Below are 27,364 nucleotides of genomic sequence, written 5' to 3'. Positions count from 1 at the left end.
GCGATAAGGTGGAAAAAAACCCAGATGATTTTTTTTTCTAAGTAATGAAGTCAGGCAAGAAAGAAGGAACCGTTTTGACTCCAGACCAGGGGTGATCAACCCCTGGCCTGTGGGCCAGATCTAACCTATGGCCTCATATCATCCAGCCTATGATATAGATTATGAAATTTAATGGCAGGAGAGCAATGGCACCACTCCCCACCTGCGGGGAGCCCCAGGCTCTGTGCATTGGACCAGCCTCCTAATTCCAGTGCACAGGGTCAGGCAGAGGCGGCTCTGGGCCCCAGGACCCAATCCTAGTATGGTGGGGCTGCTGGAAGTGGCACCAGGCATCTGGGGCCCAATCCTAGTGTGCTGAAGTGGGAAGGGGGGGTGGTGTCAGGTCCCTGGGGACCAATCCTGGTGGGACAGGGTAGTGCCAGGGTCCTGGGAACCAATCCCAGCATGCTGGGTAGGAGAGGGCAATACCAGGCCCCAAGTGGCCAATCCCAGCACACTGAGCAGGAGGAAGGGGTGCCAGGCTCCCAGGGGTGAATCCTGGTGTGTGACGGTGAAAGGGGGCAGTGTTGGGCCCAGAGTCTGGTACTGGCATGCAGGGCTCATTCTGGCCCATGGACTGGCTCCACCCCACTCATCTGATCATTTGGGCCAAAAGGTTGGGCCACCACTGCTCTAGACCATACTTTCTAAAGTGAAAAGCTCCTTGCAGGTAATTATTAGTACTATATAAATAATTTAAAAAATAAAAGCAACAAAAGAGCTTATTGAGGGATAACTCAAAAGGTAGCAGAGAAACAGTTGTTTGATCCTGATTTCCTTATTTTCTGGTCTCCCTATAGTACACATCATGAAGAGTTATGGGTCAAATTTTATTTGGTTCTCAAAGACAGTGATTTTTCTTGACACTAGTTGGGATACATTTGCTGGAGCTGCTGATAAACTCACCTCTTCCACAAGGGAGTGATAATAATTTCTTCTCGGGGAGAAAATCCAACTTGAAAATACCATAGCTTCCGTGTGTATGCATGCATGTGTGTTCAGTACAACATCCTTTGTTCCACTGCTCCAAACATCATCATGTGAGATCATTTAGATGTAAGCACAATACATGTAGAATCATGTTATTGACTTTAAATCATTTTTCTCTTTTTTCACACTTGTAGTGAAGAGTTTCTCATATCTAAGTGTATCTCATTTAAAAAATCATGAATATTGGATTTTTAATGGAGTTCTGAATTAGCAAAAACTATTGTCTTGAATTCCAACAGAAAGGCTACAGCCTCGTCCATAATCTTTCATAGATGAGATGATAAAATGTTTCTGAGAGAACTGGCAGTAGTTAGAAAAAATGTGCCTAGCAAAAGGACTAGCATTAGCCTAGACAACAAGCAACATTTTTCATTGTTCTAAAAACACTGCCAAGGTTAATAGGCATCAAAATATTCTGAACTTGGTGTAGGATATAATACCTGTTTGTAGAGTTCATTTAATATATTATATCTCCTGTTTTTAGTGAAAACTCTTGCCATTTTAAGCATCAGAAATCACTGTTAGCAGCCCCACAACTGTTAGCAAAATTGTGGTTTGTATTTTTAAAGAAAGAGGCTTGAATTTTCACCTTCTATTAAATTATAAGTAGTTTGATTTTGATTTTTTTTTAAAGATACACGTTAGAAAACAATGCATGATATTTATTTTCCCAGTGTTCTCTCCTTAAAATTCCTTGTTTTCATGAATGTATAGGCACCTACCTTCCATGCTTTTCTTGTTCTTAGCAAAATTGTCCAGCTGAATGTCCAAGCTTCTTTTTTTTTTTTTTATACCTGTCCAAAGCCTAATTTGAGGCAATTGGGTGCATTTACATTGACTACTGTGGTCCTTTGGCACCTTGTCCATGAGTGGTGATGAAAGGATAAATAGATCTGAAAAGGGGACCATCTCCACAAAAGGATAAACTTTTGAAAGTCAGCATGTATTCAATGCCAACCTTTTTGTCTCCCTTTCCCTCTGTTTAAAGAAATATTTGGAATAGTTGATCTTAAATGCTGGGCTTCTGCACTTAGGATATCTCTAGCAGCCCTGGGGTGCAGTGCTCTTGTGTAAACGGCAACAGTTCATGTGCCTCTGTCATCTTTGAAACAGAAGGCTTGAGATCTGTCATGGGGTTTTTACAAGGACATTTTCTTTCACCTGAGTTCACTGACTCTTATTTTGTTGCCAAAGCAGAGCCTAGTAATGCAAATTACCCCTTTTTCTTAAGGTGCAGAAAGAAAATAAAATTCTAGTAACCTGCTGTTTGTGGAATGGTTCTGTATTCTGATGTGAACATGACTTCAGGGCAGGTGCTTAGTGATATTCATGTGTGCTTTCTCTTGCAAGCTGTTTTACTTGACTAAAACAGACTACTGAACATGAAGGGACAATTCCTCAGTTGATGTGAATTCCAATAGCTCTATTGAAGTCAATGAAACTGACAGTATACAGTAGCAGAGGACCTGCTGTGAGAGGTCAGTTATACTATACTCCATGTAACTCCCTAGAAAAACAGGGCTGAATTTAGCCCCAAAGTGCACAGATATCAAACAGTTAAGGGAAAAAAATGAATGTAAATTATCACAACCTAATCATCAAAATATTTGTTCCACAGCTTGAGTCTGCAATCATGCCGTACCTACAAGTTTTGTCAGAGTTCAGAGAAGGCGTGAGACAAATTGCCAGAGAGAAGAAAGGTGAGGGTTAGTTTTTCAAACAATCACGGCTGTGATTTTAAGAGGTGGGCAAAAATTAAAGGAAAGGTTTCTAAATATGCAAATTGCATAGCATCTCTTGCTTAAAGAATATAGGTAGCAGATTATATTTCTGTGTATGTATTCAGAATTAAACCAGAGTTTGTTTGGATTTTTTTGTGCGATTTGTCCCTTTTAATTATAACAATCTCTTCTTCAAGCCAATATATGTTTACTTAACTTGTTAAAGTATCCAAAAAATCATGTGCATGTCATGGGCAGAAATCTCTTGTTTCATGTAGTACCTACAGTGTGCTGTGTACTTTCCAAACTTAAAAGCAGACGTGCTTCCTTCTGTGAAGGAAAAGGCAGTAGTGGGGGAGTGGGGAGGTAGTAAATAGTTCCTGGGTATGTCTACATGTGTATTTACACATGTGCCCTGACAGCCAGTCAGGAGAGCAAGCTGGGGTAGGGGGTGGGGAGGTGCCGCAGCGTGCTGTGGGGCCAGCTGTGCCCAGTGCGCCCCGCCCCCTCATAAGAGCCACGTGTACCCCCGTGACCTTTCCAAGTACCCCATGGGTATGCGTTCTCCTGGTTGAGACCCCTTGCTCTAGATAGTTTGTATTCAAATAGGCCAAGATGTTCTTTCTTCTGGTAACATAGTATTGTAAATCCCCAGACAGTATTTTATGATCTCTTTAGAGCATTCATATGGGAGTCTGCTGCAGGTTGTTTTGGTCTCTTTCTTAAAAGCTTTGATGCTGCTCTGCATGTTGGCAGCAGAACTGTTATGTTACAAATGCTGTGCTATTAATCTCTCTCTTTGATTGCACTGGTTGATTAGCTACTAATGGATTTCTTATTATTCTGCCTACTGTTCCCTGTGGATTTTTATGCATCTTCAGTGTGCAGTTGATACTAATTTTCTGGCAACTAATCTTACAACTGAGATTGGGCTTGAAGGCAAAATAAGAAATTGATTTTTATTAAATGGATTGGATTGAGTGGGGTTGATAATTGCTGGCAAAGAATCTAACAGAGTGTTTTCCTACCATTGTGCAACTCATTAGCAGTTAGAATAACTATCTCATAAGCACAACGACACACTTTGTTATATCTGAAGGGTTGCGTTACCAGCAAGTTATGTATGCCTGGCTGATCTTGCAAATAGTTTACTGTCAATCCTATTGCATGTAATTTTATATAGGTAAGAAAGTTGCATATTCTCCAGTCCAGAATTTGATTTTACTAGTAAAACAGTTCACAAGGCATGCCACTGCCTTGTCATTTACAATCTGGGAACCTTGAAAAAAGAAGCTGAGGGAGCTATTACAAGGTGCATATTCAAACATCCTTGAATAAACTCTTCTTTCTTTAACCAGAATAGCTAACATTCAAACATGTGAATAAAAGTCTTTATTTCACAAAGGCTAGAAGACATCTGAATCTCTGAGCCAGTTAGTCATTCTCTATTAATTTAACCTGTGACTATTTCCTCGTGAACAGGGTAAATGGGGAAAGAATGTTTATAGTGCTCAATAGGTGTAGAGTGGGCAAAAATAACTAATTGAAATGCTTTTCATAGTTTCCAGGAAGCATTAATGGATTTTTTAATCCTTTCCATTGTATAAAGTAAATTCACATTCTTTATTTCAGTACTTGAGAAAATTCAGAAGTCCTGCAATGTCTGTCTCAGTGATAATACATATTTGCATCAGACGTGTTGCTCTATCTCAGGGTTTTCAATGCTAGAGAATTTTCATTTGTAGCTTATTACTTATTTGAGTGGAATTTTTCTTTCTTGGGTACTTGCCAACAGTATATTGTCTTACTGTACAGTTATTTATTTCTGAAATCTGTTCATTCCTTCACTGTTATCAAGGAATCTTTTGCAGCATGTTGTGAGCAGGTAGGTGGGCACCACCCAACACTGTATCCTGAACAGAGTGGGAGAAGTTACTCTGTTGTCTTAGAATATCAGACTGAATAGACATTAGGACAAGCCACAGTGATTCTTACTGTACCTCCTTTTTTATAATGCCATAATATTTAGAGTACCTTAAAAACCATCACCCCTGCTAAATACCTTTATTTTACCTGTTTCTGTGCCCAACACAAGTGAAGTTTATAGGAGATGTGAAGAGTGGACATGGGTAGATCTGGGGTTTTGAAAAGGGGTGTGCAGGTGGTATGGTACATCATCATATATAATGTAACATGTCTTTTTCTCCAGTTAAAGTAGAAGATTTGCTAATATACTAGGGACCTAGGGCTGTATTTATTCAGTTTAAGATCAAAGTACAAACAAATACAATGTTATTGGAACATGTACTAATTTGCTATCTTACATACAACAAACTAGGTAAAAATAGTCCAAAATTGTTATTGTATTAGTCTTGTAGTCATTGTAGTTAAATAGTTACTCAGATTTGTTAAAAAAAATAAATTAAAAATCTAGCCTCCTTTAGCATCTTGACAATGGAAAGGCAGAAAGATAACTTGGTTAATGGAACATCAAGAACATTAAAAAGGAGAGGATTGTTGACACCTATGGAATAAAAAGAGATTAGCAAGAATCAAGGAGATTATAATGAGCCGTGAAGTTAATTGATCCCTTAGCCCTGCCTGAATAGAAATGTTGCAGTGTCTCCTGGGTAGCTGGTTTTAAAGTTTGGGTGGAGCAGAAATCAAAGTGGGGTGCAGTTGTACCACTTCTTCCCCCCTTCCCACCTCGCTCCAGATCTGCCCCTGAGACTGGGTAAGGAGCAAGCTTATAAAGGAATATTGTGTAGCTACTGCTTGATTCCTGAACAGTGTGCAGCTGGGCAATGATGATGAGACAGTGCCAAATACAGTTTTTCTCTTTAGTCCTTTCTGTGGGCTCTCTTCCATGGGAATAGCATGTTAGGATTGCTTTAATTGGGGTCCATGAACAAAAACCCAGTCACAGCCTCTCATACAGGTGACACTAAAAACAGAGAAGTAGCATAGCTTATCTACAGGAGCACGTGGAGCTTTTCTGCACTCTTCACAAGGCCTCATTTGATGATTGCTTCTGATAAATTATGACTATCTCCTGTATAAATCTCTCATTCTCTGGTGCCCTGAAGAATTTTTCCTTGCTTAAGTTTTTTTTAATTATTCATAGTTTCAGATAAGTAAATATTTATAACTGAAGCAGCCACTGCTTTTATTACACAATAATGGATGCATCAGAAACAGTGCTTGCATTACGTTCACAACTTTTTCATTTAAACTAGTCAACGCCTTTTAGTATTCTTGGTTTATCTTAATTGGCTTCATTATATGTGCCCGGGAGAGGGATTTGGCCCATTGTGTCCACCCACCCAGAATGAAGAAAAGCTTAATTCACTGTAGACTAAAGCAAACACCCCTGTACCAAAGGGGATGCTTTTACAGACTAGCAAGTAGCAGATTGACTCAAGCTCAATTTTTAGGGAAAAACAGATGAGAAATGGTGGAACAGGATGTCTGTTCCCTTTAAGGATAGTAGGGATTAGGAGCCAGCTAATCTCTGTTCCATGGTGTGGTTCTTAAAATCCCAGAGAAGGTGATGGTCTAGGGAAGAGTAGTAGGTCATGTTGTGATAGTCTCTGACTCCTGGGAATTTTTCTTGCTTGAGAAGGAGTTATTTTGTGTTTAAAGCTTGTGGATCAGGAGCCTTGGGGTAGTTCCTGTCCTCCCAGTCATCAAGAACAACCTCTGGAAAAGAGGGCTGCACCTATTTTTGCCTTTTCACCCATACTGGGGAGATGTGAACAGGTTAAGGACTAATGCCTGCTGATTGTGGCCTGGCCCAGGAAATAAATGTACTTGAGCTGCAGAAGGGTCCTGTGGTTGCAGCTAGCCTGAGTCAACACAGCTCCAAGAAGGAGGGCAACAGAACTTCTGAGCCAAGTGAAGCAGCCAACTTGGACCCGCACAGGGAAGGCTCTGGCACTCCTAAACTAAGTGGAAAGGACTGGGCAAAGGAGACAGGCAAAAGGAGTCTGTATTTTGAAAAAAAAGATATAGGAGGGAACTGACGGTAGAATACTTGCAAGGCCATATAAGGTCATGAGGTGACACCCTGAGGTGACATCTGCCCACACAAAGGTTGCTGACACTGAGAGAAGGCATAGATTGATTTTTAGCATTTGGACCATCTGTGTTTAATGCATCAGGGTTAGCACAGCTGAACAACCCCTCTGGAACAGTAATTTATGGTAGCCCAGGTGAGTGCTTTGGAGACTAAACCACACACTGGATGCTTAATACTTGAGAAATGTGAACAAGTTGCACTGTTCCTTATACAGCATATTTAAAAATATTTTTAAATAGTTGCTTATATTACATTTACTGAAACAGGAGTGCAAGAGAAACTTATCTAGAGGAAAGGCCTACTTATTAAAAGCTCATACTGTCAGCTGATCCAAATCAATCTTACCACATTTAGTAACCATTTTCTCCTAAATATAGACTGAATCAGACAGTGATACTAAACTGTGATTGCCAGCCCCATAAATATATCCAGAGTAAGCTATAATTCCTTGTGTTGTTTTAACTGCTTTTGCTGTTCTTCATCCTTTCTCATTGCTTACATTTGTTTGACTAAACATATTATTTTTCTCCAAAGTCTCTTGAGTGGTATTTGTTTTCAGATAAGTGAGTGTAAATAGTGAGGGTCTCAGTTCTGGTAATTAAGGATACAGTGTACTTTTACAAGAAAAACTATAGTCTCTTTGCCAGTTGCAAATCAGCTACATCATTCTTCTGAAATCTCTCTCTGATTTTGCAACTGCTTAACTTGGAAAGAGTTAAGAAGAGGTAGGTAGGGAAAAAAAACCATTGTAGGGAAGGATAGTTTTTCAAGATCTGGTATGGCAGGACATATGCTTTTTTGGATCTGGGATACATCCACTCACGTGTGACCTTTCTGTTGATATTGTGACTGAATTCTAGTTAAGAGAAAAATCAGAAAACCCAGAACCAGAGAATGAAGCTGGGCTGCATGTCCCCCCTTTCAGCTCGTTGGCATGCAGGGAGCTCAGGATCAGGGAGCTCCATAATCCTGGGCTCCCCATCTGCTGGCCTGTTTAAAAGACATGCATGCAGCTAGTAGACCTTTAAATAGTTAAGCACCATGCTCCACAGCTCCCTGCATCATGGACCTTTAAATGGTATGTGTTGGCTGACCTCAAGCCTTTTAAATATGCTGGTGTGGGGATCTCGAGATCATGGAGATGCTCCCCACTATCAGGTTTCTCACGTGGCCCTTTAAACTTGCCAGCCTCTGGGGAGTTTGGCATTGGAGGTGTTCAGTTCCCTGGGCTAGGGACAGACATTCAAAAGCCTGAATTGATTCAGTCTTTGCAGGTTAGTCTAATCTGGCTAGGCTGAACCAGTTCCCAACCATACAGGCAATCCCTCTGGACTGAGGAAATTCAGGCACATGCCTGCAGTGGCTCAGGCTGGAAGCCAGAGTGTGCTAGAACAGCCCTCCCTGCTCTCGCAGAGCTGACCTGGCTCCATAGTTTCATAATTGGTAGGGTTGGAAGAGACCTAAGCAAATCATCTAGTCCAACCCCCTGCCATGGGCAGGAAAGGATGCTAGGGTCAAATGACCCCAGCTAGGTGGCTGTCTCTCCTCCTTTTGAAGACCAACAGGGTAGAGGCAAACAACACTTCCCTTTGAAGTTGGTTCCAGCTCCTAGCTGCCCTGACAGTGAAGTAGTGCCCCCTGATATCTAGCCTGAATCTACTCTCAGGCAACTTATGGCTGTTGTTCCTTGTTACTCCCAGTAGTGCTTGGGGGAACAGGGACTCTCCCATTGCCTGCTGGTCCCCCTTGGTGGCCACCAGATCCCCTCTCAGCCTTCTTTTGTGGAGGCTGAACAGGTTCAGGTCCCGTAGCCTCTCCTTGTAGGGCCTGCCCTGCTGGCCCCTGATCATGCAAGTGGCCCTCCTCTGGACCCTCTCCATGTTGTCCACATCCCTCCTGAAGTGCAGCGCCCAGAACTGGACGCAGTACTCCAACTGCGGCCTGACCATTGTCGCACAGAGGGGGAGTATCACCTCCTTGGACCTGCTCGTGATGCATCTATGGATGCATGACAAGGTGTGGTTAGCCTTCCTGACCGCGTCCCCACATTGGCGGCCCATGTTCATCTTGGAATCAGTAGTGATTCCAAGATCCTTCTCTGCCTCTGCACTGATGAGAAGGGAGTTCCCCAGCCTGTAGGCTCCAGCAGGGCTCTGATTAGGGAGGGGTGAAAACCCCAATACTGCCTGCAGTCCTAGGCTTTTCCCCGCTTGCTGCTCAAAGGGCAGGAGTGTTGCCAGCCTGCAGCCCTGGGCTAGCACTCTGAGGCAAGGGAGTGTGTGCAGTGCATGCATCTGTTGATGATATGGAGTTTTTCACTGTCCCTCCCTGCTTCTTTATACAGTACTGTCTTCACCAAGCTGACAGGCAAGCAAGCAGGGGTTGGAGGGGCTGGTAACTGTGTTTATCACCCTTATGTCAGTGTTTATCGCCCCATTAAGACTGTTGATTCTACCTGTTGATCCAGCACAGACCCAGCATGTGGTCTGTTGTTAGCTAATACACAGACACCTCCTCAGCAAGGCAGAGTAGAGGGGAGAATTCCTCCTTAGCACTGGAGGGGAGGCAGGGGAGAGGGAACAAGCAGCTCTTAAACAGCATTTCCAAGATAGGACATTAAGCTACCTGTTACTTAGCTCCAAAAAGCCTGCCTGCCTTTGTCTCTCCCACAGCACAGACTGTAGCCAGCCTGTGGTCTGTTAGTTAATGCTGAAGCGTCTGTGAGGGACAGGGGATGCCTGCTTAGCACAGAGTGGGGTGGAGAGGGGAGCAGAATCCAGGCAGATGCCTGCAGAGACTGCTGAGCTCCAGTGAGGGAGCAGAGGGGAGGGGCCAGCCCTGTAGAGCCAAGGTCCCCACCCAGCCAGAGAGCATGCTGGGATGATGGGGTGTCTGGTTTATCTTAAACCAGCAAGGAGTCTCAGACAGACTTTGAGTAAACTGGTTTGAGCCGAATCAGTTAAACCTGGTTGAATGCAGTATCAGACTTACCTCAAACTGGTTTCAGACATTTTCAAACTGGTTTATGTGCACTGAACATCTGTTCTGTTACAGGTTTAAACTAGTTTCTGATCACTTAAACCAGGCTTGTGTGTAATGTCTGTCCCTAGCTCTGGTAATAGCCTCCCCCTATAGGCGACGCGTAGGGAGGGCACGGGGGGTCACGTCCGTCCCCCTCCCCCCCCGAGATAAGCCGCTGCCAGCTTCTAAAGGCAGTCCCTGCTCACCACTCCTGACAGCACGGACAGTGGTTGCAGGCAGTCCCCACTCGCTGGCCACCGTTTGCCAATCCCCCACCCCCTCCCCGCTCACCACCGACACTGCTGTGGCTGCCTGCAGGCAGTCTCCACTTGGCCTGCCCTCCCCGCTGACATCATCGTGGCTGCCTGCAAGCAGTCCCTGCTCACGGCCACCACACCTGCACTGCCAACACCGCCACCGCTGCCTGCGGGAGCTTGCTGTGCCCCGCCAGCTCCCATGTGTCATTCATGTCTCCCCCCATGTCAGGAAATGTAAGTGGGAACCTTTAAACTAACATGCCACATCTTATAATTAACTTGCAATACAAGCCAGCCACAGAGATGTTCCTCATTTAAATGCAGTTTACCATTTTTGTCATGCAATAAGTTAGTTAAACCTGTGACATTACAATTTGTTGCATGATTAACATGTTACTCATTCTGTAAATGAATGTCTGCCAGGGGCCTAAAACACGCATCCTTGTTCCATGCCCTTTGTTGAATTCTTAGCTCCTTTTTAATTTCCATCTGCTTCTTTCCTGTTCTGGTTTTTTTTTCTTCTCTGCTTTTTCTTAACAATATTTAACTTATTTTTACTTTTATTCTTGGGTTTATTATTTCCCACTCACCAGGTTTCAGTAACTGGTCCTTTCCTTTTTCATGTCCTTGTGTGACAAGGTATTTAGCAGAATTTGCAAATTTGTTGGAATCTGACAGGGCCATGCCATGAGTGCTGCTGCTGCAGCCTCCAATTTGTGACCTCAGGGCTGTCAATTGTGCTCCTTAGCATCCATGCCACGCGAGCCCTCCCTACAACTGGTACAGGAGCTATCTTTTGGTAGCTCTGTGTTGCATGAGATATCTGCTTTTGCAGTTGAATTGAAAATGATGAGACCAGGAAAAAACCAAGGGCTGGAATGACGAACCACTTCCTGTACTTATAGCTGTGTATACGAGCATCTCCTGCGGCCATTTTATTTAAGATCAAAGGAGCAGAGAGGGAAAGTAGATTTTGCAACTGCCTGACTTGGAGAGGGCTGGAAGGAGATAGATAATAAAAAGAAAAAGCGTTGTGTTAGCCTCATAAATACACCTGCAATGGAGAATGGGGTGAATGCAGCCGCTGTAGTTGCCTCATACTGTTACTTTCACAATGGACTAGGTTAGTGCCAACTGGGTTAAGAAATAGTGCATTTAATAATAGGGCATGCAGCTGTAGTAGAAGCTAAAAAAATGGCAGTTCCATAAAGGAAACAGAGTTATTAGCAAACATTTCCATGAAAGAAGGTAATAGTTTTATTTATTTAGCAAAGAGCCTGAAAGACTTGACCACAGAAAGTGATACTGAACAAAATTGCTTCATCTCTACAGAATTCTAATAATTGACAAGTTAAAATAATGGAAGTAAAGAGATGTAGGGTTCCCTTGGTTTTTGTCATTTCTCATTTCACTAATTCCATTTACCTGCTTTGTGAGCCAAAACAAAAACTTGGACAAGGCTGCCAACAAAAATGTTCCTCAATTTACTATCCAAAATGTTGTGTTAGATACAAAATGCCAATACAGATTTGTTAAATACCTATCTGAATTAGCAAATCAATATTAAACATTAAGGCTGCCTACCTTTAAATTTATCTTCCTTCTGCATTTTAGATTCTTCAGCAGAGTTTAGAGCACCTGACTAAGGCAGTTGGAAGCAGACTTCAGAGGAGCCTTAATGTATGCTTGATTGATTAGACAGGGCTAGAGATTTAAAATAGCTGAATGAAAATGTTATCCCAAGCTCAGCAATTAAGCTCCCTTATTAAAAAGCTTTAAAGTATACTAAATTATTTTCTAAGCAGATAATGGCTATGTAGGTGGTATGCTGCTGTTTTATGCACAATAAGTCTTTCCAGCACTTATGCCTGGTAACTCATCTTTCCTTCCCCACTGTTAGACTTGTTTGCTGTACTTGTACATTGTCATTTAGTGCTGATTGCAGACTCTTCAGGATGTGTTGACTGCACCTTCCACAGTGGGACATTGATCCTTGGAGGCCTGAGAAATCGCACGTAATAATGGGCATCAAACATTAAGACCAAATATAGCCAGTTTCACTTACCTTGTAGTTGTATTCCTCTTTTGTGAAAGAAGCTTGCTGTCTTGCCATTCACTTTTATTTGACATCCGGTGATTTTGGGAGGAAGGGTTAATAAAACTTGTTTGTTTTCCAAACTGTTTATAAAAAAAAGACTGTGCTTTGATTCCGTGTGATAATTTCTGTGGTCTTAATTACAGCTGTTAGAGTCATACCAAGGTTACAGTTCATCCTTCAATGGAATGGTGAAGTAATAGTTAGTAATATGCTTTTGCAATTTCAGGAGACATTCATGAGGCAGAGAAGGTTAGACTCGCACATGACCTTTCTGTTGATATTTAGACTGAATTCTAGTTAGGAGAAAAATCATGCATTGTAATGCCACATGATAGACCATTGCCAGCTATTATAGGACTGCTGGTTCTGTAAGCAGACTGTATCACAGAGCTGAAGTGTTCTGTTGGTTTCCAAGAGCGGTTGTGGAATATTGGCATGAGTGCATACATTTCAAGTCTATCTCCTGAAAAACCCATGCTTGCTCTTTTGTCTTGATGTCATTATATAGGATAGAGGCTCAGGAGGTTACACTGATGCAAAGAGAGGGTGCAATGAGTAACCTCACATAAACTGACCATAAAAAAAATATTTTATTGGTCTAATTATATGAAAGAGGAGTAATTTTTTGCCTGCATTTAAATAACTGTTGAAGAGAAGTACATTTTCTTTTGAAATATGCATCAACAATTTAGTTTTCTTTGTATGGTAGTTGCTGGAGTCCTGCAGTTGAGCGACGCTCTTCGAGATGACATCCTTCCTGAGCTTGGAGTTCGATTTGAAGATCATGAAGGTAGCTAACCACATGTACTGCAAATCATAGAAATGTAGTGAATTCTTTTCTTAAGATATTGGAAAATTCAAACATGCCGAAGAGTAATAGGGAATCGTAACTTGACAGACATTAAATACAGTAATCTTGAGTAAGCCAACATAGGTCATGTTTTAAAATAATCTTTGATAAATCAAGAAAATGTGAATATTGGAATCAGCATTTGTTTTCCTTTTTTTCCTCCAGGACTCCCAACTGTGGTCAAATTGGTAGACAGAGACACTTTACTAAAAGAAAGAGAAGAAAAGAAAAAGGTTTGAAATTATTTAAGTGTATTTAAATATTTACACACACAAATAAAATGTGTACTAAAGTGATACTGGGCCCATCTACACATGCATTTAATCTGGCCTAGATTTACTGTAAAATAAACCAAAGGAAGGGTTTTTGGGCAGCGTCTACACTTGCAGGGATTAGGGATAAGATTTGTACCCAGTTCCCTGCAGCCCTGCAATGGGCCTCTGCTGCCACCAGGGGGAGCTCCAGGCTCCCCTTGGGTGCTAGCCCAGGGGCTGGCAGGGAGTACAGTCTCCTGGCCTCAGGGGGCTGCCTGCTGCTGGGGCGAGAACAGTGTCCCCCTGCCCTTGCATCAGGGACCTCCTGGTTCTGGCTCAGGGAGGGGCAGGTCGCTGCTAGCTGCCCCACCGGCAGATTGGGGCAGAAGGCTGGGAGCTACCCCACCCCTACAGCTCCATGCAGGCCCCGTGCCTCGATCACCCGATCGAGGCATGGGACTACAACCTGCCCCTGACCAAGACAGTTTCTGGCCAGCCCCATGCTGTGCGGGGAAGTCTGCATGTGCAGCCCAGAGCTGGCTGGGGCCTGCCCGAAACAGGACAGGCCCCAGCCACCTCCAGGCTGCATGTGCTTCCCCACACATCCTGGGGCTGGCTGGGAACTGTTCTGGTCAGGGTCTTCCAGGCCCCTGCTCTCCAATCACAATAGCAAAGTGGGAGCTGAGAGATAAGGATCACCCAACCCTGGTTCCCTGATCTCAGTGTCAGAGCAGGGGGCATGGAGCTCCCTGCTGCTAGGGCAGCAGGGCATAGTTCCCGCTTACACTTCTGTGGCAGAGCCTACCCTGGCAGGGAGCTATCTCCTGCCCCTTGGTGGACAGCTGACTGGGAGCAGAGTTTGTTCCTGGGCAGGTGTCTGCATAAGCGCTATGATGCCATTACTAATGTTGAATAAATTTGCTACTTGCATTTGCAGGTAGCAAATTTACTCGGGATTAGGGAGGTTTACTGCGAAGTAAGTATGTGCATGTGTAGACACACATGCTTCTTTAGCAGTAAACTATGCTAATGCAAAATTAAACACCTCATGTGGATGCGCCCACTATATATAGGCTTGCTGATCTGTGAAAAACAACATTTTAATATAAATAAAATGGGGAAAAAAAGGATGCACAAACTCATAACAAACCTGAAATAGCAGCTGAGAAAATAAACTTAAAATAATTGCCTGAAAAATATTAGGGAAATGTTAATGATATTTATATGTTTCAAGAGCCTTTATAAAATTGTGACCTGCTGAGTGTGGTGTATTTATGCTTTTGTGTCTATGACAGTGATTTCTATAAGTAATTTAGTCTGATATTTTGTCAGTGCAAATCAAAGTTAAACATTCATCTAAAACTAGACTGTGTTGGCTCAGTATCTGTTGATAACAAAATTAAATTGTTAAATCTTCATTATTGTAGCACTGGATGAGGAAAGAAAAGAACCAGCATGTGATTATGTAATAAGATTGTGTTGTGATGCAGATGTCTAAGAGAGCAAAATGAAAGATGCACAGGAACCTGACTTTTGAATGCATGATTTTCCAACCTTGATAATGTTCTCCTAATAACACTTTTTATGTGAAACCTTTTGAGGTTTGTAAAAACAGCAACATTCCATGATGTTGGAATTATGCTGAATGGAACTGGTTGGAAAACGCTATGATTTTTTTTCCCTTGGAATATTTTTATGGCTTTTTTCCCCAGAAAATTAAATCAACAATTGAAGATTCAGCCAAAATTCCAAATATTTTGATAAGGATATGCTGCCAACGTTCTTCCTGGGACTTGTAGTTCAGTCCCATATCATTATACTCTTTGATGGTTGGTACACCTTGCTCGGATTGCGTTTCCACTGCAGATTTCTGACAGAGTTTAGCTGCCAAACTAACAAGTCTCTGCTGCACATGCATGGACGGAGATTTTGAAGAGGTTTAAAACTTGATCTTGGGAACAAAAAAGGCACTTTTCTGAACAAAGATTAACTCTCTTGTCATATTTCAAGCTAAAGTATTGGAAGCACTAGAGTTACTCAGTGAAAGTTGTAAGAATTGCTTAACATGGGTGACTAATTTTCCACAGTTTCTTTCTCTGAAATGACTGAACCGTGCTTCTAAAATTTCAGACTAAGATAGACATCCAATGCAGAAATTATCATTGTGAACTATTGACATTAGGCAATGTTTTAAACAATTTTAAAATGGGATTTTAAAATGAAAAAGGAGCAGGCAGCCTCACCTAGTTTTTAGTGTTGTAACTGTAGGTGGTTCTACTGGGTGTATGTATAATCAGATATATAAAACAAAGGTGGTTGGCTCACATGATTAAGGGAGAACCTAATACAGTGGTTTCATTTTGATTCAGTAATACTGCTTTTCAATTAACTTCACATAGATTGAAGAGGAGAGAAAACGAAAGAAAGAAGAAGCAGCCAGGAAAAAACAGGAACAGGAGGTAAATTATTCAAATAACTGTTTAAATTTATACTTAAATGAGCATTAGCTTTTTAAAGAAAAGTGTAAATAGCAGTATTTAATGTTCATGAGCATACATTTGAGGCCAGATTTTTAGCTCGGCTTCCGTTGGTCAGCCACTGTTCTTGTGTGTGTAACTTTCTGCTTACAATTATTTCCCCCTTGCAATTTAGGTTGCTTAAATGATCAATGCTCTCATGGCTTCCATGAAAAGTTAGAAGAGATTTTGCCTGTATCATTTACTATTTTCTTCCCCCTTTACTGCCATATAGATATGCATGAAAACAGGATATTTGCACTTCTAAGAGTCCATCTGTTCCTGCTGTTTATGCCTGACATGAAGTCTAATTTTCTATGAAGACACATTCATCTCCACAGCATCTAACTGTGATAGCACAAAGGTTCAAGACTTCAGGTAAGGACTAAGCAGGAAGAGCAGGTGGACCCATAAGGAGCAAACATCCTGTTTTAATGCAAATAGCTTTAGTAGTAAAATATAGAAAAATAAGCTCACGCAGTGTGCTGTGAAGAGAAAATCATTTGGCTTCATTGCATTAGACATAGATTACTTTTAATGATGTTAAGAGCACATTCTTTTCAATTAAGCAGAAGTCTAGTTGTATCTTTAATGTGGTTTATTTACTTACACCTGGATCCTGCTCTTGCCGTGTTTGGATCAAGGATGCTCTGTATGGTTAAATGGGTCTTTCTACACTGAGTTCATTACCAAATAGAATTTACACTTAGTAAACTGCCTGTGTTTTTGTTTGTATCTAAAATACAGTACAACAAAAAGCTACATTCAGCTTCTACAGCACGTAAGCTATTTATTCTGGGTGGTTGCAATGCACACTTCTCTTTCTGTCTTAATTGGACCCTAACTGATAAATTGTTTTAAAACAGTATTAAGTTCATTTGTATCCTGCCAGACAGATACAGTCAAGATTTGTTCAGAGTTGCCCTTCCTTGCCCTCTTCTTTTCACATAATAAACAAGTTTCGTTATAGTGCCGTCTGATTTGCAATTTAGATGCTCTTTGTTGCAGTGCATATACACCATGGATAGTTTTCAGGAAAGGACAAATGACCATTTATTTAACTGGAATGGTAAATACTGTTTAAATTTGCAATGCATGTTTTATATTGCAGGCCGCAAAACTGGCAAAGATGAAGATTCCACCAAATGAAATGTTTAAATTGGAGCAGGACAAATATTCCAAATTTGATGAAAATGTAAGAAATACGTGGGGGGGTTTCCCTTAGACAGGAATGAAATTCTTATTTTTCATTTGGCCTGTAAGTAACTGATTCTCTTCCTGTTAAATGTCAGTAGAGCCCTAGGACAGTGGCCATGGACAGGCATTGCATTTGTGCCAGAAGAAAAGCTTTTCTTTTGGTGAAAAAAGAAAGCATACAGCTGTTTGAGGAGTATGCTGTGCAAGAGAAATATCTCTTCTGCAAGAGAGATCTTCTTTCTTTGATCAAGAAGAGCTCTTCCCTTCTCCATTAACTTGAACTGTTGTGTGCCTCTCTCAAGTGTTGAGGACACTCAGTATCCCACAGTCCTCTGCTCTTACTCCCTTAAAGGGAGTGGGAGCGAAGGAGAACATTGAGTCCCTGATAGCTGGGAGAGCTTGCCTGTCTAGTTCCCCAGGCAGGGGGCTAGGACATATGTATGCTGTGACTCCCCAGCTATTTTTCTAGCACTGATAATATCACAGGGCTGTTTAGCTTTAGAGATGAACACCTGCCCCTGGCCTGAATCTGGTGGGAGATTACATATTTCTTGAACAAGGCGGCCTGTTTTATGACCGCTTGGGTTTATTTTAACATGCCATGAACTTACCTGAACTGGGTAAGACTTCCCTGTGGATTTTGGGGGTCTGTTGCAGAAACCTCTTAGAATGTCCTATTGAGAGGCAAAGATTGCACTCTGATAAACAGAACCTCTAATACTCAAGCTTCCGCATATCCAGGGGATCTGTGGCAAATGAACTGGTTTGCTCTAAATCCCTGTGCTTTCCCATTGGCTCTGTCCACTGTGCCACTTTTCTCTGGCAGCCCCTGCTCCCTTGGAACCTTGCCAACAAATTCTCCCTAACCTGCAGGGTGAAGTCAGGTGTTTTCTGAAAAAAGTAATATTATTGCATGTGCAAGGAGTTTGTCTGTCCCATCTCCTTCCCCTAGGTCACACTGTGGGCAACTGCTGTGTCATGCAGAAGTAAGTCCTTTGCATGCAGGTCATAGACAGAGAAGATCTGAGCAGAAAATTTTAACAGCAGTTTCACAGTACAGTTTATTGCTTTTCTCTTAAAATCTGAGAGGTAGTAAGTTGATCTGTCCTGAATAGTGACCTGAAACGCCTTGCACACAAACCAGCAAATACAGTGATTAATTCAGTCACTTAGAGATTTTTGTGTCAATTTTACTTTTAATCTCTTCTCCCATCCAGAGAACATGATTCTGATGAAAAGAGAGAACAGAGTCCCATCACAGATTCATCAGATTGACTATAGGCAAACAAGGTCTCTGGATGGAATTTTCTAAGATCTTTCTGTTCTTAATATTGCAGGGATTTCCTACACATGACACTGAAGGCAAAGAGCTCAGCAAAGGACAAATGAAGAAACTGAGAAAACTTTATGAAGCACAAGAAAAACTATATGAAGAGTATCTACAAATGGTTCAGAATGGAAGTGCACAATGAGAAGAAAACCTGGACATTCTCTTTTTAGATAAAGGCGAGTGTTGGGTCACCAGTGGAACAGGGATGAGCATAATCAGTGCTCAGATTGTGTTTACACTTTCTACTGTGTGCAAGCTAAAAAAAGTCCTAGTTGAAATGAATTAATATATCATCTGATTTAGGGAGTCAATAAAAAATATTGTTATAAAAAATAACCTGTATAGATGTTTGTATGTCAGTTGTTAGAGTGAATATTTGCTGGTTCTTTTTGGAAAAATGCTACTTGTTTAGCTAATCCATATAAGGTTTCTTTGTCATTATAGACAATTTGGGCCCTGGGTAATTTGTCATGTATGCCAGTCCTTATCCACCTAATATCCAGGAATACAGTTTACTAAAGGAAAGCTGATCACTTTGTCCCACCCATAAATATTTCTCAAATGATTTTAATGTTATTTAAGCAGGAAGAGCTGTAAATAGTTCAACCCTGATGCTTCTGTTGCCCTTACTAGAAACTCCAAATATACACACAGAAAAATCTGTTATATATGCCAACAGTCACTTCCATAGGGTTAAACTGTCACAGCCCTTACTCACGTATGCACAGGAAGAAGCCCCATTCCACTTACTTCTTCCCCTGCTTAGGTTGTGATTTCAGTCACAGAGTTAAATGCAGGGATTACTCACCAACTGTGAACAAGCCAAGAGAAGGAATCCTTGTCCCTGGCACTGGAAAAGGGAAGAAGGGTCCGCTACAAAAAAAGGATGAACTAACTAGGTAGCTCAAAGGGGCAGTAAGAGTAGAACTGTGTGACTGAGTTGGGATATTTGTTGCTTGATCCACTCTTGGAAGCAATTTGGCTATGCGCTCGCTCTTGCTCGGGTCAAGCTTTAAAGTCACAGGCCAGACAAGGGTTATGAAACAAATTTGTTTGCAATGTGGCCACATAAAAAAACATCTGCCAAGAGAGTCCTGTGCTACTGTTTCACTTACAGTGCATGGTACCTGTTAACACATTTTACACACACAAAAACACTTTTTTTTCTCTCTCTGTCTCTGTTAAAAATCACAGAGCAGGTCTCACACAAGTCAGTAGAATGAAAAATGAAACTTGGATTTCCTCAAAAACTGGACTTGTGCTTTAACCAGTAGACCATGTTTCTGTCCCTCTTTAAGAGCCTCTCCTCTGCTAATGGCTTAATGTAATCTGTATCTTATTATGTATGAAGACTAACATTCTTACCTTTTAAAAAGGCTCAAATAACTATCCAGATGTGTCTTTATAACTTAAGATATTTATTGATGAGACCCAGTACAGCACATGCATTTTTTACCATTGTTTATAAATGTAGCTAAGGGCCAGACAGCTGTCCTTTGTACAGCAAAAATGAAGCATGTACCAAGGTACTCTGCTTCACAACCATCTTTATGAAATTAGGTTTACACAGATTTTCTTTTACATTCTCATTAAAGAGAGAGAGAGAGAGAGAGAGAGAGTGTATGTATATGAACACAAAAGAATTACTTGTTTTAAAAATGTCAGTAAAACACAAGAGAAAGCCAAGATGCATACAATTAATAAGGATGCAAGGTTGGTAAGAACCACTATTGAAAAGTGCTCATTTTTGGTATGTAGTATAAGAAGTATGTTACACACGAGCTCATTGCTTATTTAATTTGGTGTGAATTGTTTCTGTTTAGAGCAACAGTAAAAAGAAATAAGTAGTCCCATTCCAAACTATAAAGCATCTATGTTTTGGACCTAAAAATGCAACTCATCCTCTTCAATTATTCTACAGTCCTAGGTGATAAACCCTTATATGACATCAGCCAGTTACCAGTCAACCTCCTCTCCATCAGCTGTATTTGTTGCAATGAAAAGTGCTTAAGTTTGCACTTATTCCTTTTTCTTGTATAGCTGAACCCTGCAGTTTTGACTCAAGCATGACTCTCACTGAAATGCCTCTTCAAAATCCCTATTTTACCACATGCTTAAGGGACTTTAAGCTTCTTGGTGGGGTAATTTATCCCGCACTGAGCTCCTTGCTGCCTTAGCTGGACTCTTGTTGGCATCCAGACTAGTTACTCAAAGCTAACACAGGTATTTCTACACTCAAGTGTAGTCATTTATGTGATTACAACATAGGCATATCCAGATAAGTACTTCCTTAAGCACTTTGCTGAATTGGAGCCTAAACTCAGAAGTCACTGCTGCTATTTCAGAATAAAAAGGAACTCCTTCAGTACTGTTTTGGACTGTCAGTGCTAGAATCTATTCCCAATTAATATGGCTAGATAGAAGGTAATAAGTACATGATCTATCCCTGTCCTGGTTTCCCCAGCCACGATCTTCTGTTAATCATCCTGCCTTTGATTATTCCTTAATCATTTATTTTGATAGTTCCCTCAAAGTTCTGTCCTCTGTTCCCTCTCCTCCGGTCAGCCAGGTGTTTGTCCAATCTCCTCTTAAATATCTGCAAGGAAGGGGACAGCACCACCTTTTCTTCTCTGTAAGCTTAAAGTTTTTCTAAATGCTGCTGTTCTTCCAACCCTGAATTTCTTAAGGGTCTGATCCAAAGCTAGTGGGATCAGAAAGCCATTTGACCTCATCACATTTTCCTTCATTGCTCTGGGTAATCTTTGTCCCATGTGCCTCTGTTCATTTTCCTCTACTCTCCCATTCTCATCCCCATCCCCTCCTCTCTCTGCATAGTCTACCTCCCTTTTGTCTCCATTGTCACTCTTACGGTTTCACTCCTTTGCTTAGTTCCTTGTACTCTAAACCTCTCCAGACCCGCTTCTTTTAGGAATACTCTGTTCACTGCACCCGGTAACTCCCGCACTTGAACTGTTCTTCCACAATAAGTCTCTCCCCTGTTTCTCCTAAGTAGCTAACACTTAGGAGCAAGGAATGTGCCTGCCTCCCTAAAGCATAAATAAATTGACAATTCTATATTTTTTTTTATTTAAAAATAATAGTTAAAAAAGCAAACTGAGCCAGTTGGCAGCTACTCCTGCAAAGTTACATCTGTTAAACGTGTTAGTCTTGATACATGAGCCATAACAAACAGGAAAATCTTTCACAATATTAAGTAAATGGGACTTTTGCCCAAGTTAGAACTATGGAATTGGACCCTTTTTCCCAAAGGACAAAATGTGTCAATAAAACAATCTTGATTAGCAAAAGCCCATGGGAATATGTTGCCGGGTTATGCTGCTAGCCATCTTCATGTCATTTAACTAGGAAGCAAACTATCAAATTATTTAGAAACAAATGTTATAATGATTCTTTTGGCCACCACCATATTGCAAGAAAGCAGCATGAACCAATGAGCAGGCAAAAGAGCGATTTGTTAGTAGACATCAATGCTGCAAGTAGGATTACAAATGTGGCATTTAAACAGACTGCCAAATGGGGTGTGTCATTGATCTCTGTAGTCATTGAAATGCACAGCACGGAATCTGTTCCCTGGCGATCCATCAAGGTGTCATTTAAGTGAATTCTTCTGCGCTTGTTAAGGGGAGAGTGACTTGGCAACTAGAAAAAAAGAATGCACTATGGGCATTGGCTGTGAAATGTCTCCTGTCAAAGAGCAGACTTAGGCCAACTCCATAGTAACTTTTTGGTTTTTGATGTAACTGTATAAAAAAAATACACTGGAAGGATCAATAGTTGAGTTTCATCTTCTATTTGAAGAGAATACTCTTCCAGATATCACAAAAGTTAAAATTTTATACTTGAGATGCACTTGTGACACTTGGGTTTTTTTCAAAGGAAAAGTTTTGCCTCCTATTCTATGCTATCACTGCTCTTTATCTTCAGTTTTTAGGTGATACATATATAGCTTGGTAGGAAAAAGAGGGGATTTTCTTGTGGTTAATGTGTTGGGTTTTTTTCACTCAAATACTGATAAACATTGCCAGTTCTTAGCATATGGAGTCTTTAATGATTGTGCTTAATATAATTTTTGTCCTAAAATTTTTAGAATGCACATAGGACTTTATCATTCAGTAATCACATTTAGTAGTGATCCCAGACACCATGGTTTTTTGGTACTTAACTTGAGAGTCCTTAAGTGGGCCTGGTTTTCAGAAGAAATAGATTCAAGTTAGTTGCCTCAAAATAGGGACCCCAACATAACTGGTTACTTAATACTCTTGACCTTACTAGCAATAGATGATCTGCACTGTGATAGCCAGGTATGTGATTTTAATTAAAGGGAAGATGCTGAATTGAAGTCTCAAATAAAACATTGATAAATAATGTCCAAACAGGAAAACCCTTAACCGTCTATCTGAGTGCCTAATATCTGAAGCACACTTAACAAAAGAAAAGGCCATTTAACATTGTTTTACTAAAACACTGCAGACCCCGCAGGACCTAAGGCCACCCAGACTGCCATTTTTATTAATGGAAAACAGAAAAAATAATTTTTTTTAATAAATTGTTTTAAAAGGTCATATTTTTAGAAGGGAGTTTCTAACAGTACGCATTGTGATAAGGATAATAGCTTTCTCAGCCAGATACGTTTGCTAATGTTCCACTCAATGTGTTGTATGTAGATAAGTATGACAGTTCAAAGGAATAAATAAAAGGTAACCCAATGCTCCTGTCAACGTAAGTTTTCAGTATCTCAAACCAGATAAGACACCTGTCTAGATTCATCTAGGATACCATTAAAAGAAATGCTTTTGCTGGGCTTTTATTGATGCCAGTGGGAACCTATTTTTAAAAAGTCCCTTTTCCAGGATGTGGTGACCAAAAGAAGCCTAGAGGCATCACTCCTTTGTGAGAGAGCTCCGATCATTAACACTGTCATCAAATTAACCTAGCTGGATATCTTGATCATGAAAAACCTCACAGCAGATTTTAATATGGTGGACCATGCATAATGTATACTTGTAGTAACTAAAAGACATCTTTGGAAAGTCTTGCACAGCCCTACAGAAGAACAAGGGACACCTAAAAGAAAGTCAATAGGAGTGGACAACTGTATCATAAAAGATCACAAAAGAATTTGAAATGTGGCCTTCCCCTTGGATCTATCTTACATTCCATGTAACTCAACACACAAGGTCCTTTAACAATGAAACCTCTACAGAGGGGAGAGAATAATTGAAGTCATGGGCGACTTCAATTACCCAAACATCTCTTGGGAGGAACACTCAATCAACTCGGATTGGTCGTGTTCCTTCCTGACCTGCGTCAAAGAGCTTTTTCTGACTCAGGAGGTGCACGGGCCAACCAGAGGTAATGATCGTCTTGACTTGATCCTGGTCAAAGGAGATGACCTGGTGACTGACTTAAACATAGAGAGCAGCCTGGGTGATCTCGACCATTAAACCATCCTGTTCATTGTCTGTCACAAGGCAGACAAGTTAGATAACAGGACTGAAATTTTAGATTTCAAAAATGTGAATTTCAACAAGCTCAGGTCACTAGTAAGAAAAATACTGTGGGACCAGGGGTTGGGGGCGAAAGGAGCACATGAAGAGTGGTTGTTCCTTAAGGACACGATCCTTGAAGCACAAAGGAAGTCCATTCCTACACAGAGGAAAGGTAGCAAAAGGGCCCTCTGGGCTAAACAGAGGAATCATGGTCCTCTTGAGAAACAAGAAAGAGGCATACAGACAATGGAAGCTTGGGACATGCCCTAAGGAGGACTATACAACAATGGCCCACACTTGTTGGGAACAGATTAAAAAGGCCAAGTTGGAAACAACTAAAATTAGCAACGGGAATCAAGGACAACAAGAAATCCTTCTTTAGTTACGTAGGGAACAAGAGGAAAACAAATGGGAGTGTGGGGCCACTGCTCACCAACTCAGTATAGCTGGTTACCAGCACTTGGGAGAAAACTGAACTCTTGAATGACTACTTTGCTTCAGTCTTTCACTGGGCCAAGGGGAAAATCACGCTGAATGAGCAGGGTATGAATGACCACCTTCCTGCTATTGCCATAGAACTGGTGTGTGATCAAGTAAAAAAAAAAATAGAAATATTAAGTCAGCAGGACTGGATGAACTTCATCTGAGAGTGCTGAAGGAGCTAGCCAAAGTCATCATGGAACCCCTGACAAAACTCTTGCAAAACCTGTGGCACTCCGGAGACATCCCTGAGGACTGGAAGAGGGCCAATGTTGTGCCCATCTTCAAGAATGGGAGAAGGGAGGACCCGGGTACTATAGACCAAATAGCCTAACTTCTATCCCAGGGTAAATCCTGGAAAAATTCATTAAAGAGTCTATGTACGATAAGCTTGCAGAAGGTAGGATTCTGAACAACAGCCAGCATGGCTTCATCACAGGCATCACAGCCAGCGTGGCTTCATCACAGCATGGCTTCATCACATGACCTCATCGTTTATGATCAGGTAACTCACCACCTGAATAAGAGAGAGGAGGTTGGCATTGTATATGTTGGACTTCCAAAAAGCTTTTGATCTGGTATCCCACAATATTCTTGTGACAAAAATTTGAGGACTGTGGGCTTACCTGCGAGATAGGTGAGTACAAAGCTGGCTTCAGGGTAGGACCCAGAGAGACCTAATGAACGGATCCGTATAGTCTTGGCAAGAAGTGGCCAGTGGTGTCCCTCGAGTCGGTGCTTGGTCCAGTGCTATTCAACATCTCCATCAGTGATTTAGGCATGGGGGTGAAGAGCTCACTGACCAAGTTCACAGACGACACCAAGTTATAGGGAAGTGTGGTCATGCTTGAGGATAGGCTGCAGATACAGGCAGACATAGACAGGCTGGCAAGTTGGGTGGATCAGAACCAGATGAAGTTCAACATCAAGAAATATAAAGTGCTTCACCTGGGGACAAACAATCCCATATGTACCTACAGGCTTGGCAATGCTAATCTGACCATCAGTATGAATGAACAGGACCTGGGGGTAATAATAGACCACAGTATGAACAGCTGGTAGTGTGATGCTTGTTGCCAACAGGGCAATTAATACTCTGCCATGCATCAATCAATACATCTCCAGCAAAACCAAGGAAGTGATTCTTCCACTCTACTTGGCATTGGTGAAACCACAGCTGGAGTACTGAATCCAATTCTGGATGCCACACTTTAACAAGGATATGGTAAACTTGAGAGAGTCCAGAGAAGGGCCACCCGTATGATCAGAGACTTGCAAGGCAAGCCTTATGAAGAAAGGCTGAGGGATCTGAGACTTCAGCCTGAAAAAGAGAAGGCTGAGAGGGGACTTGGTAGCAGCTTACTGCTACATCAGGGGCACGCATCAAGGGCTCAGTGAACAACTGTTCACCAGGGCACCTTTGGGGAAAACCAGGAGTAATGGTCACAAATTTCTGAAAGACCATTTCAGGCTCAACATTAGGAAAAACTTCTTCACAGCTAGGGTGTCCAGACTGTGGAATAAGCTCCCTTTGGAGGTGGTGCAGTTGCCTACCCTAGAAGTCTTCAAGAGGAGACTGGACAATCACCTTGCTGGGGTCACCTGACCCCAGCTGTCTTTCCTGCTTGGTGCAGGGGGCTGGACCTGATGATCTTCTGAGGTCCCTTCCAGCCTCACAATCTACGAATCTTTGAATAGTCTCTCTGTTTATCAGTTGATTAATCCCCTATTCGATGTGGATTGTGCCAGTTTGGTTTCAGTCATAGGGAAAGTGCTTGGTTTATACTGCCAACTGGCTTTGTCAAAGTTTGCATCTGTAGCTCTTGAAGATGGAAATCTTATTACCAGATAAAAGTTGTTGCATGAAAAGACACTCCCTAGGCAGCTCTTTTCCACTACTCTAAGGGAATTCATTAAGCTGTGGAGTAGTTTAAAATAACATAATTTCATTTCTGATAACATTCTTTCCATGGAGAACTGGGTGCCAGGCATGATAGCCATATTGCACTTAAGCAGGGTGCTCAGGCTGCACCTTTTTCCACTGCCAACATCCCAAGGCCCTTGGCACCAGAAGGATCAATTATTAGGGTATTCTCTTGACTTGTTGCTTGTTCAGAATGCAGCAGTAAATTTGCCCATGGTTTGAAGAACCTGAGCCTACATTTTTTAAGCTGAGTTTAAGTAGGTCAAATGAAGCCCTGGTTACATGCAAGACTTCTTCTGTGAGCCTTGTACTGATGCATGGTAAAACCCATGTTTTTGAGGTCTCACGTTTGCATCTGGAATTACCAGATAATTGAGCCTTTGTCAAGGTGTTCCTTTCACTCGGCCTCTGCCTCCTCAATTCTTAATCATACTTAAAACATTAGGCTCAAAGCTCTTTTAATTTTCAGAAGACCAATCCTGGTTTCTTATTATCTTTTTCTCTGTCTATGCTTTTCTTGTGTTGGAGCCTTGAGCTACTTTGTAGTTTGATGGGGTGGTTTCAGTCAGTGTAATTTGTTTTAATTAAGCGTTGGAATGCTTTGGCATGCTGCACTGTGCCACGAGCATTTTTTTATGCGTGTGTGGTAATAAGGCATACTTTGAAAAAAACATGCTACAATTGATATTGTGTTGATTCCTACCTACGAGTTAGCTGTGATATAAATATTAAATGTGGCTAGAAGAAGAACAACCATATCCAAGATAAGGTTTTTTTCCCTTCAATGGGGGAGAGCCCCTTATCTTGGATTTTAGTCCGAAATGAGGGGAGGCAGTAAGGGGGCAGGCAGCTGTTGCAATTCTAGCTCTGGCCTTGATTTGGGCTCAGGATCAGAGTTGAAGCCACAACTGCTACCTCCCTGCTGCTGCTTACCTTCAGCTGCAGCTCCAGCTCCACCTCTGGTCCAGGGCATGGAGCACATGGTGGTCTTGATCCCCACTCAGCCAGGCTGCAGCCCCAGCCCCAGCTGCTGCCACTGCAACCACAGGGATGGAGCTACCACATGCTCCCAGGCTGGAGCCAGGGGCCAGATCTGGAG

At 41.7% G+C, this 27,364-nt stretch overlaps 1 protein-coding gene across 3 annotated transcripts in view; it reads left to right on the top strand.

Annotated features, from left to right (window-relative positions):
• CARS1 (cysteinyl-tRNA synthetase 1) overlaps positions 1-18,687 on the top strand; it is a 62,756-nt gene extending 44,069 nt beyond the window's left edge. For 2 of the 3 annotated variants that reach the window (XM_014602418.3, XM_006271190.4), the window contains 6 exons: positions 2,648-2,729; positions 12,914-12,994; positions 13,220-13,287; positions 15,708-15,767; positions 16,936-17,019; positions 18,359-18,687. In XM_014602418.3, the coding sequence (XP_014457904.1) occupies positions 2,648-2,729; positions 12,914-12,994; positions 13,220-13,287; positions 15,708-15,767; positions 16,936-17,019; positions 18,359-18,493 (510 nt within the window). In that variant the 3' untranslated portion in view covers positions 18,494-18,687. Of the gene's footprint in view, positions 1-2,647; positions 2,730-12,913; positions 12,995-13,219; positions 13,288-15,707; positions 15,768-16,059; positions 16,911-16,935; positions 17,020-18,358 lie in introns of those variants that run through there. The other variant, XM_059722598.1, reaches the window with a different exon arrangement.
• The last annotated feature ends 8,677 nt before the right edge of the window (positions 18,688-27,364 follow it).

Source organism: Alligator mississippiensis, chromosome 2 (assembly GCF_030867095.1).
Source record: "Alligator mississippiensis isolate rAllMis1 chromosome 2, rAllMis1, whole genome shotgun sequence".
Lineage (NCBI taxonomy): Eukaryota > Metazoa > Chordata > Crocodylia > Alligatoridae > Alligator > Alligator mississippiensis.
This window is presented reverse-complemented; position numbering and strand designations above follow the sequence as displayed.